This window comes from Vombatus ursinus, unplaced genomic scaffold, assembly GCF_900497805.2.
Source record: "Vombatus ursinus unplaced genomic scaffold, bare-nosed wombat genome assembly UNPS02014807.1, whole genome shotgun sequence".
Lineage (NCBI taxonomy): Eukaryota > Metazoa > Chordata > Mammalia > Diprotodontia > Vombatidae > Vombatus > Vombatus ursinus.
The window spans coordinates 43,261,256-43,271,184 of NW_020954585.1; the positions used below are offsets into that span (position 1 = coordinate 43,261,256).

General features: G+C 53.3%; 1 protein-coding gene across 4 annotated transcripts; it reads right to left on the reverse strand.

Annotated features, from left to right (window-relative positions):
- Window positions 1–2,435: 2,435 nt before the first annotated feature.
- On the reverse strand, window positions 2,436–9,594 carry PRR14 (proline rich 14). Of its 4 annotated transcripts, none has more exons than XM_027874692.1 (12): window positions 8,929–9,594; window positions 7,812–7,895; window positions 7,362–7,554; window positions 6,618–6,736; window positions 6,310–6,523; window positions 5,712–5,755; window positions 5,091–5,197; window positions 4,178–4,781; window positions 3,929–3,998; window positions 3,743–3,834; window positions 3,152–3,223; window positions 2,436–2,828 (listed from the first exon to the last, which is right to left on the reverse strand). In XM_027874692.1, the coding sequence occupies exons 1-12, from the start codon at window positions 9,108–9,110 to the stop codon at window positions 2,579–2,581; spliced, it is 2,031 nt and encodes a 676-aa protein (XP_027730493.1). In that variant the 5' UTR covers window positions 9,111–9,594; the 3' UTR covers window positions 2,436–2,578. The 4 variants fall into 4 exon arrangements, with proteins under 4 accessions (XP_027730493.1, XP_027730495.1, XP_027730494.1 ...); XM_027874694.1 differs by lacking the exon at window positions 8,929–9,594 and adding an exon at window positions 8,791–8,864; XM_027874693.1 differs by lacking the exon at window positions 7,812–7,895.
- Between the last annotated feature and the right edge of the window lie 335 nt (window positions 9,595–9,929).

The window sequence follows — 9,929 nt, forward strand, 5'->3', positions numbered from 1 at the left end:
CCCGCCGCCCCCCGCCCCGGCGCCGCCGCTCCCGGTCCCGCCGCGAGCACCGCCGCTGCCGCCGCGGCTGAGAGGCGCCCTCGCCGCCCCAGCCCGGCGGGCCGGGGGCCGGGGCCGGGGCCGCCGCGGTCTCCATGGTGACCTCCCTCAGCCCCGCATCCGGGAGCAACCGGAGCCACCCCTCAAGCCCGGAACCCCGGGGGCTACAGACAGAGCAGGAGGAGGAGGAGGAGGAGGAGGAGGAGGAGGAGGAGGAGGAAGAGGAAGAGAGGGCCACAGCCTCCCCTTTAAGGCGGGGTTTACAGTCCTCCCGGCGAAAAGCTGGGGGCCGCCCCTTTAAAGAGGGAGCCGAAAGTCCTGAGGAAGATGCGAGCCGGCACCACCCCTTTAAGAACGGGCTCAGAGTCCTCCGGGCGGTGTAGGTCACCCCTTTAAAAGGGGCTTAATGTCCTCCTGAGGGAGAAGGGGGAAGCCACCCCTTTAAAGAGACTTTGAAGTTTGCCAGCAGCAGCAGCCCCTTTAAGAAAGCCTTGTGCTTCTCCGAGAGCAGCGGACTTCCCCCTGGGAAGGGTGGTTTTCAAGTCCTCCTGAGGAAAAGCAAGGTTCAAACCTTTCAAAAACGGCACGAAAGCTCTAAGACAGACGCAGGCCCAATCTTTAAAAGGATTTAAGACCCTCCAGGTAACGAAGACTGCTAATTTCAAGGCTTTAAGATCCTAGAGACACGAACGACCTCTTTAAGGGAATGAGTTAATTTACAGTCCTTCACATGCGTCAACTTCCCCTTGAAACCGAATTTAAAAGGCCTGGGGGAGGAAGGTAGAGATGAGAAGCCACTTTCTCCCTAGTCTTTCCGATGGCCCTGTCCGTGATTTGGCAGCTCTTGTCCGGCAGCTTCCCCTTTAAGATAAACGTTGGTGTCCTCCGAGTGCAGCAACCTCCCCTTTAAGAAAATTTAAAGGGGCCTCCTCTGAGCCCAGTTTCTCCAGCCTCCTCCTCCGGTCGCCATGAAAGGCGTGAGGGGGGCGGGGCTGAAGGGGCAGCCCCCAAATCCCCGGATGTGAGGCAATGGTGATGGGGAATGGCTTTGCTTTCCGCCGACATAAAAAGTCCTTCGTTCTTCCCTTCTCTTCGTTCTTCTCTCCCTGACTTGCCCCTTTAAGGGCCTGGGAGCGGCCGTTGAGAGGGCGGGGGTGCTGGTCGCGCTCTCCCGTTGTCTTTAGGTTCTCTCTTCTTCTCCCCTCCCCCGCCCCTCCTCTGTCTCCCCGTCTTCTTCTCCTTCTCCTCCTCTTTTCCCTCCCCTTCGAAGGACTCGATCGTTGATAGGCCAAGACGGTGTTCGTAACAGGAGAGTCTGGGTGGAGATCAGTGGCCCAAGGAAAAGTAATTGGATCGTGTGAGGGGCTGACTCCGCCCCTTTCCTCTTCCCGAATCCTGATTAGTCTGACGTATTTCTGGTCCCGGTCCTCCGACTCCCCCGCCCCTTCCTGTTGTTCTCTGATTGAGTGGCCCGGGTGACGATGGGCTTGCGTAGCTGGGGGGTGGCGCGCGCACGCCGCCCGAGTCGGTTGGCTAATTCTTAGCGCGTGGACGCGGACCGAACCAAGTTCACCTCCTCTGTCCCCCTCTCCTCGGGGTAGTTTCTTCCCCACATCTCACATGCGCAGTTTCTTCGCCCCACCTCCGTCGAGCCTAGTCCAACCAGTGGGGCTCCCAGGTGCAGCCCACAGTTTTATCTGGTGCAGGGGTGGGGGCTCAGGGTCTTTGAACTCGGCCTCGTGCTGCCGGCCGAGCCGCGGGGAGGGGAGAAAGGAGCCGCCAGGCCGCTTCGGCTGCAGACCTTCCCGGGCTCGGAGCCCACCTCGGCCCCTTCGCCTGGCCCAGAACCTTTGCAGGCCTCCAGGCCTCGTCTGTGAATTGAGGCGGAGACCCTCCCCGTCTAATGCTCAGAGTGGACAAACGCCCGTGTGGTTGGGAAGCCCGCGGAGCCCAAGTCACTTTGCGGCCCGCTTCCCGATCTGTAGACCCAGGCTGAGTGTTTGTAAATCCTATCAAGCGCTACATCAATGTGCCCTTTAATTCAGTCTCCAGACTTTCCTGGTAGAAGAAGGGTGGTAACTTCCAGTAAACACACATTTGCTGAGATACTTGGGTCCCGACAAGCTACTCAAAAGGTCTTCAAGCATCTTACGCTTTCTCAACTCCAGGTCTCTGATTACATCGTTCTCTTCACCAGAACGTCCTCCCCTGAGTTCAAATCCCAGGCTTGGCCACAAAGTACTTGTGTAACTAAGTCACTTAACATCCCTTGGCCTCAATCCCTCATCTGGAAAATGAGGGGGATGGCTGGACAACAGGTAACTTTTCAAGGATTCCTCCCAGCTCTAAATAACAAACTATGATCTGAGGGGTGGGGGAATCACAAAGGGACAAAATAACCATATGAAAAACTTTACTAACATTAGGGAGAAAAACAGTCTTCTGACTGAACACCCCTCTCCAGGACCCCTCCTCCCAAGGTCAGGGCCCACTTTCCAAGGCTGGACGGACAAGCTGCTGGACGTAAAAACTAAAGCTCCTAACCCTTGCCTGGCTCTTCTTCCTCTTGCAACAGCAGGGCATCTAGTTCCTCCAGCCTCTGCTGCAGCAAAGGTCCCAGGTCAGGGGTAGGGGCTCGGCCTGGGGCAGGGCGCACTGCCCTGGAAGGCCTCCGATGCCGAGGGAGGCTGCAATCTCGGAATTCCACTGCTCGTCGAAGCTTCCGAGAACTTGTGAAGACCAAGGTTCCATTCCGCTCTCGTGGCTCTTCAAAAATAGTCTCAAAGGACCTAGAACATCCAGGGGCAAGTTAGTGTCCTCTAGAATCACATCAGACCTGGAAGGGGCCTTGGAGCCAAATCATCCAACTACCTCATTTTACAGGTGAGAAAACTGAGCCTCAGAGAGCCTAAAAGACTTGCCTAACACCATCCAGCTAATAAGTGACAGAGGGTAGGAGTTGAATCCATAACTTTTCAAAACATTAGTTATCTCCTGTCTAGACTTTTTGATAACCACTAATGCCCTCTCCATGTTAGTACCATCCCATCATCTACTTCTTAAATGTTTCACTCTTTCTCCAACCTTTCCCTAATTCCTCTAGTCCACTCACCTTTTGGCTGTAGGGGACCGATAATTCTTGTTGGTGTAAATTTCTTCAAGGCTGAACTCCTTCTTATTCAACCTGTGGATCAAAAACGGCAAGAAGCAGAAAATCCACTCAACCAAGCTCCTAACAAAATTACTAAATCCCCTCAAGCTGTTTGAAAGACCATGTTTGCAAATGGATGAAAATCTGGAATTCTTAAGTCATGAATCCATTAAAAGTGACAATGGCCAACAGTGATATTAATACAGATTATTATTATTTTTACAAATTATTATTACAAATTATCATTATTAAATACTTTTAATTTTTGTTATTGGAGAATTCCTAACAAAAAAAAATATGGTAACTCCCTTTGGCAGGGTACACTGAAGAGCCAAACATAACTTCAGGGCCTCAGAAATAAAAACAGGCTTAGTATAAATGGGTCTTTCCAATGTCCTAGGCAAGAAGATAAGTGAAAAATTAACCCAAATTGAGAATGCTGTAGTATTAGTTCTTCCCACAGTGAGAACAGGCCACACCCACAGCAGATAGCAAAATTATATAGTACTTCTATATAAGGGCAATGGGTGTGGAGCTGACAGAACCTCTCACCTGATTGGCCGAGGCAGCCCCATTGGAGTAAGGTTGGGCTGAGTCCTGGATGGTGTCCTGCGGATCCGAAAGCAGGAGACCTTTCCCACAGCCTGCCAGCAGGAGGAAGGGAAAGGACAGGTCATGAGGTCTGCCCCAGCCCCTTAGTTCAGAACCTCCCCCAGTCCCTCCCTCAAATGGTTCTACCTTGGTCTCAGAGTCTGACAGCACCATGTCCTCTGGGCGTTGTTGCTCCTCTCCTTGAGGGGAGCAACCCCTAGGAAAAAAAGAACACAGTCAGGCATATAAACTCATCATTTCTCTTAGACCTCTTTATCTAGCCCATATCTGGCCCAAAGCCCTACCCTTGATCCTGCCCCCAGGAGGGGGAAGAGAATAAACAAGAATCTAGAGAAGAGAGAGCAGCCAGGATACTACAGTTAGATGGGGGGTTACCTGGATTCTGGCAGGTCCGAGAAAGAGGAGGAAGTAGAAGCAGCAGGAGAGCAGGTGGCGACAATGTTTGGGGGTGCACCTGACCCTCCCAAGGGAAAAACCTCTTTTCGAAGGCAAGGACGGGAAGGCGGTGGGGCCCGAGCCAGCTCCCCACCCCCAACCGTGTGCCTTCTGGGCCGAGGCCTATTTGGATGTGGAGGGAAGGCCGACCATGCACATCCCTCTTCCCCAGGGGGCCCCAGGTCCGGGCAGGAGTGGCTTCGACCCAAAGGAGGCCTAGGGGCAGCAGGGAGACCAGGATCCTGGGCCCTCCACTGACGAATGGGGGGGCGAGGGCTTACAGGCCCCTCCCCCTCCTCTACCCGGACTCGCCCAGACTCGGGGGCTTCCGAGATGGCAATCTTCAGCTCCAGCTTCATGGGTGAGGCTGGGGATGTGGGGCTTGTGGGTGGGGCCTGGGGGGTTTTGGTTGGGGTGAGGAAGATGTCAGCAAAGCTCTCCAGCTTAGAGCGGACAGAGCGGAAGAGTGGTGCCAGGCCCCAAGGGCTGAGGCGTGGCCGCAAGAGGCTGGAGGGTGGGGGAGACGGGGTCTCTGGCTCTGAGCCTGTAGAGGAGAAAGAGAAAAGGAAAGTGAAGGAGGGGAAAAAAGACTCTAATATGGGTTCCTGACCAAGAGCTATCCTTCTAAATAGACTTACCCATTAAGGAAAGAAGCCCCAACCCAGAAAGCTAAGGTCCACCTCTAAGGTACCTTTAAGCTACTTTTCTTGACATTTTCATCGAACAGCCTTCTTCTATGTTTACAAAGACTTCAGTTACCCCCTTCAAGAGCCAAAATGTATATGTTATAAAATCCAATGCCACCTACCAACCCTCCAGAAGGATGGGCTAGGGGGTTCAATGCCCCACCTACCTGGCAAAATGCATTCAGAATGGTCCACAGGAGAGGCCTGTCGAAACACTGAATCTAGATCCATGGAAGAAGGCTTTGATTGGTGAATAGCTGTCATATGATCAACTCTACGGGAAAGAGAAGGGTAGACAGTATTGGTTTGGGGTGGGTGGGGGGGAGAAATAAAGCAATGCTGAATGAAATCCCCAGCCACACCAACTCATCCAATCAAAGCCTGCCCCTCTCTCTCTCCAAAGACTCCATCTCTTCTTAATTACAGACCTGGAAGGGTCACCTTTAAAAAGGGGGTGGAGATGGAGAAAAAGAATCCCAAATGATGCCTTCCCCCAATCCACCACATTGGGTTTCAGGGAACAATAAGAAGAAGCATGAAGGGGAAAGGGAACTCAGGAAGGGAACCCCACTTTAGACTGTACCCACTCAGAAAGGAGATAGATCATAAAAGCCAGAGTAAGCAGTTCCTATCCCCCTGCCACACTAAAACCAAACCACTCCCCCTGCTTAAAGCCAACTTTCCAGGGCATTCTGCCACTGGAGTTGCCTCCCCAGAAAATGTTGCAGGTCAGTGGGAAAATGCCTGGCTGACTTCTGGGCTAGATCCAGCTGACCCAGGCCCCTCACCTGCATGCTGAGATCCCTGGGTCTTCAGTCTCATTGTTGAAGCCCTGGGGATAAGCGGAACAGAACTCACAGGGAGGGGAGCCACACAGGGAGACCCCATAGGCCTCCATTAACACTTAGTCGTTGCCTGCTACCTTTCTAGAACTTAAGGTTATTGACACCAGTTCTCCCTTATCTCTAACCTCCCCTCTTAAGAGTGACCCCCATTTCTTCATTTATGCTGTTTCTCCTACCTGGAAAGTCCTCCATTCTTCATTCAGCTTATTTAAACCTATTCATCCTTCAAGGCCAAGCTCAAGCCCCAGCTCTCCATGAAGCTTACCCCAAATACTCTAGTATACATTGATCTCACCCTTTTCTGAGCTGCTATGAATTTACAGGCAGGAACACACAATTTAGCAATTAAGCTGTTCTATTTTGTACTATTAGTTTTAAAGTGTAATCAGCTGGAGGGAAGGCCCATTTCGTATGTTTCTTCCATATTCCCCAGAACACCTGTCACAGGGTTGACCACAAAGAAGAACTCAAAAGGACTTGACTGATTTAATACCCTGGTGTCCCTGTCCTCTACTCTCCATTCCTCTCTTGGGATCCTCACCAGCAGCTCCTGGGCCTTCACTGGAGTCTGAGGATTTTTGATGTCCTCCAACATTACAAGCAGGGCTGGCTGGGAGGGCTTGTCTTGGTGTGAAGGATTCTCCTCAGCCCCCCGCCTGGATGTTCCCAGTTGTAGTGGCCTCCTCCTCTGGATTCCCATACGCTTTGGAGCTCGAGTTAGTGGCTCCCGGCACAAGGTAGACCAGTCAGGAGGTCTGGAAGGGAAGAAAAGGAAGGAAAAAGAGTCAGGTAAAATCTAGACTGATTTTCCTGACCTCAGATTCCACCCCCTTCAATATCTCCATTTACCGTGACTGAGGGCTCCAGGAGGACTGGAGTGGAGACATAGAAGGCTGGGAGCGGTTGGACTCTAGTCTACTGCTCCGTCGTGGTGTAGTTGAAGACACTTCAGGGACCATCTCTCGGGACTACAAGAAAGTTAATGGGAAGGAAACGAAAGTGTCAAAATGGAAAATAGCCAGGTTGACATCAATGGCACTGAGGGAAATCAGCTGTCCAGATGTACTAGCAGAGACTTGCTTTTGGTGGACACAGAGGGACCATTTTGTGGACATGAGTAAACAAAAAATGATAATACAAATTTCAGAGGCCAGCATAGAAGAATATATGAAGATAAACAAGAGGAGAATGAAAGAAAAGAAAGAAACAGACTCAGGGAAAGCACACAAGAATGCATCCTGATCAGCTAACTCCTTGCATAGGTTGCAAAAGCTTCCAGTACAGGGTAAACAACCCTGGGATATACACCATCACTGGCATTTCCATATAGTTTCTGCCAGGAAGCTATTTCTAGAAATACTACATACCAAGCAAACATGCCAAGTATTTTTGGGGGGAGGCAATCAGGGTTAAGTGACTTGCACAGGATCACACAGCTACTAAGTGTCTTGAGGCTGGATTTGATTCAGGTCCTCCTGAGGGCAGGTCATCTGTCCACTGTGCCAACTAGCTGCTCCTAAACATGCCAAGTATTGAAATCCATGGTGGGGGGAGTGGGGCAGGATCTAGTCCCTTCCATCTTAGTGGACTCACCATTCTGGTGGCAATGACATCCTCCAGCACCACTGTGAGGACCCGCTGAGAAGCCTTCTCTAGGGGTGATGCAGTCCCTGCCACCCTTGGGCTCAGCCTGGGTTCTCCAAGCCGCTGCTGCAGCCTTGGCCGCTTCCGAGTTCTTGCTTCCCATGGTGCTCTAACCAATGGTTCCCGGTTGAGGGAAGGCTGACTAGGGGGGTTAAGGGTGTGGGGGGAGAAAAGAGGAAGGTGTGTGTGTACATGACTCCCCCAGGGGGGTGCTTGATTAGCTCCATTCATATACCTTTTGCCTGGTAAGAGTGTTGATAGGTCAGGAAGGAAATATATCCCACAATGCCCCCATACTACCACCCCCAGGCTCCCACTACCCTACAGGGGGACTGAGGCTCTTCCCTGAGGAAGAAGGATGAAGAAGATCTAGAGGGAGGCCAGGGGCCACGCTCTCACCTGGAATCTTGGGGCAAGTCCATAGGGATAGCGATAGCTTCAGGGAGTCCCTGAAGGGTCCCAGGTTTAACCCCTGGCTGCAGCCTGGGGTAGGGGGGAGGGGAGTAAGGGTCAGCCCGTCTTCTAGGGCTGTCCCCAACATGGTACCCTCTTTGCTAGGCATAAAAGAATACCTTTAATCTTTTCTGGAGAATCCCTTCACTCCCAGAATACTGTTAATACCCATCTCCTTGAAGGAGTCCATTACAAATTACATCCCACCAATTCCTCAGGAAATCCCCTAGAATCTTTTCCTCCCTGGACACCTTTAAAAGATTTACCTGTTTCCTCAAGCCCAATGAAGAATTACTCTTTCACAACTGCTTGGACCCCTACCCCTATCTTTTTCTAGAGATTCAAAGATTCTCCCAACAGTCCTTCCTCTCTCCCATCGCGTCCTTGGGGGAGCCCGCTCAACCATCTCTCTTAGAAAAATCCTCCTCTCCATCAAATCCTTTACAAGTCTTTGTACCATAAATTTGTGCCTCTGATCCTGCACCTTCTCCTAAGAGCCCTCAAAAGCTTCCTTCATGGGGTGGGAGAAGGATATTCTTTAAAACAGCTTCCCTCGGTGACTTTCCTCCTCTCCGGCGAATTGCAACTAGTTTCCTCCCCTTAGACCGATTCAAGAGCTTTCACCCTCACAAGTTTTTCAAGTTCTTCCCACCAGGTCCCACTAGCGGACTTTCAGCCTTGCCAGATCCCTGCACAATCAATCCTTCAACCTCAATCTCTAAATCAGAAATCCACGGGAGGAGTAATCGCCCTCCCCTAACTCCCAACCTGGAGATCTTCTTTCCACCAGATGTTGCCAGAAATCCCCTACTACCAGATCTCCCCAGTGATCTCCCTCCGAAGATCCCCTGGGATCCACTGTCAAACGGATCCCCGACCCATAAAATCCCGAGAACGTCCCGCCCACCCTGGATCAATAACCCACCGGGCTCTCTTCCCCGCGGGGGACAGCATGGGTCGGCTTTCCTCCCTTCATCCCTCCCCGCCGTTCGCTCACTCTCTTTCTCTTTCTCTCCCCGCCCCGTTTCCCTCCCCTTCGCCCATCCCTCCGCCGGCCACTCACCGCCGCCTCCCGCAGATCCCGGTTCTCGGACTGTTCCCACCTCCGGCTCCTTTAAAACCTGCCCTTCCTGACCCGGCCCAACCGCCGTACACCTTCTTCCCTGGGCCGACGGGCGCCGCCCAATCGCCGGGTACAGTCTTCCGGGGTGGTAAAAAAGGGCGTGAAGCCGCCGCTGCGGCCATCTTCCCTATGGGCAAGAAGCCAAAACCTTCGCCATCGTGCTTGAGGGCAAAGAGGAAAGTGCTATGAGGGCCAGAGAGGCCGAAGTGGCGTCATCTTCTAAGAAAGCAACAAAGAGAAGCTGTTAAAAAAGCTTCCTCGGGGGTGGGGATAAAGGTGGCGAAGCTAGGGCAGAGCCAGATAGTCTAAGGGAATCTTCCGATTCGGTTGCCCCCCACGTCCCAACAGCCATTGAGTTAGCACCACTGAGCAGCTTCAACTCCCTGAGTCCTAGAGGAGCCCCACAAGAAGCTACTTCCGGCCCCTCTGCTCCTCTCCTCGCCGGAGAGGGCGGGGCTTCTCTAGGTCCTCGGCTTCGGAGTCTGGGACACCCGAAAGTGCCCGAAGGCAGAGGCCGGAGCTCAAGAGAGCGCAACTCTGGAAAGTGGGCAGGGCCCTTAACGGGCGGGGCCCCAGCTTAAGGAGTGGAAGGTGTGCCAAGAAAAAGATCGCGCACGCGCCGGCTGGGCTGCGTGGGCGTGTGTTACCTTGGAGAGCGCGAGACGGCTCTCCCCGTGACCGCGCGCGAGGCCGGGCCCGGGCCGGGGGCCAGGGGCTCCGTGCGCTTCGCCGATGTGGCCGTGTACTTCTCCCCGGAGGAGTGGGGACGGCTGCGCCCCGCCCAGAGGGCCCTGTACAGGGACGTCATGCGGGAGACCTACGGCCACCTGGGCGCGCTGGGTGAGGGGCGCGGCCGGGGCGGGGCGGACCGGGGCGGGGGGAGCGGGGAGGGGTCCGGGCTCTTTGAGAGTCTGCTGAGTGTGGGGGCAATCGAGAGCAGG

Excerpts from the sequence above, each read along its gene's own strand:
- PRR14 (XM_027874692.1), bottom strand. The coding sequence starts at position 9,110 with ATGGCCGCAGCGGCGGCTTCACGCCCTTTTTTACCACCCCGGAAGACT. Across the intron at positions 6,524-6,617 it reads TCCTGGAGCCCTCAGTCACG|ACCTCCTGACTGGTCTACCT; the intron begins GTAAATGGAGAT and ends CTTCCCTTCCAG. Across the intron at positions 4,782-5,090 it reads TTCTGAATGCATTTTGCCAG|GCTCAGAGCCAGAGACCCCG; the intron begins GTAGGTGGGGCA and ends TCTCCTCTACAG.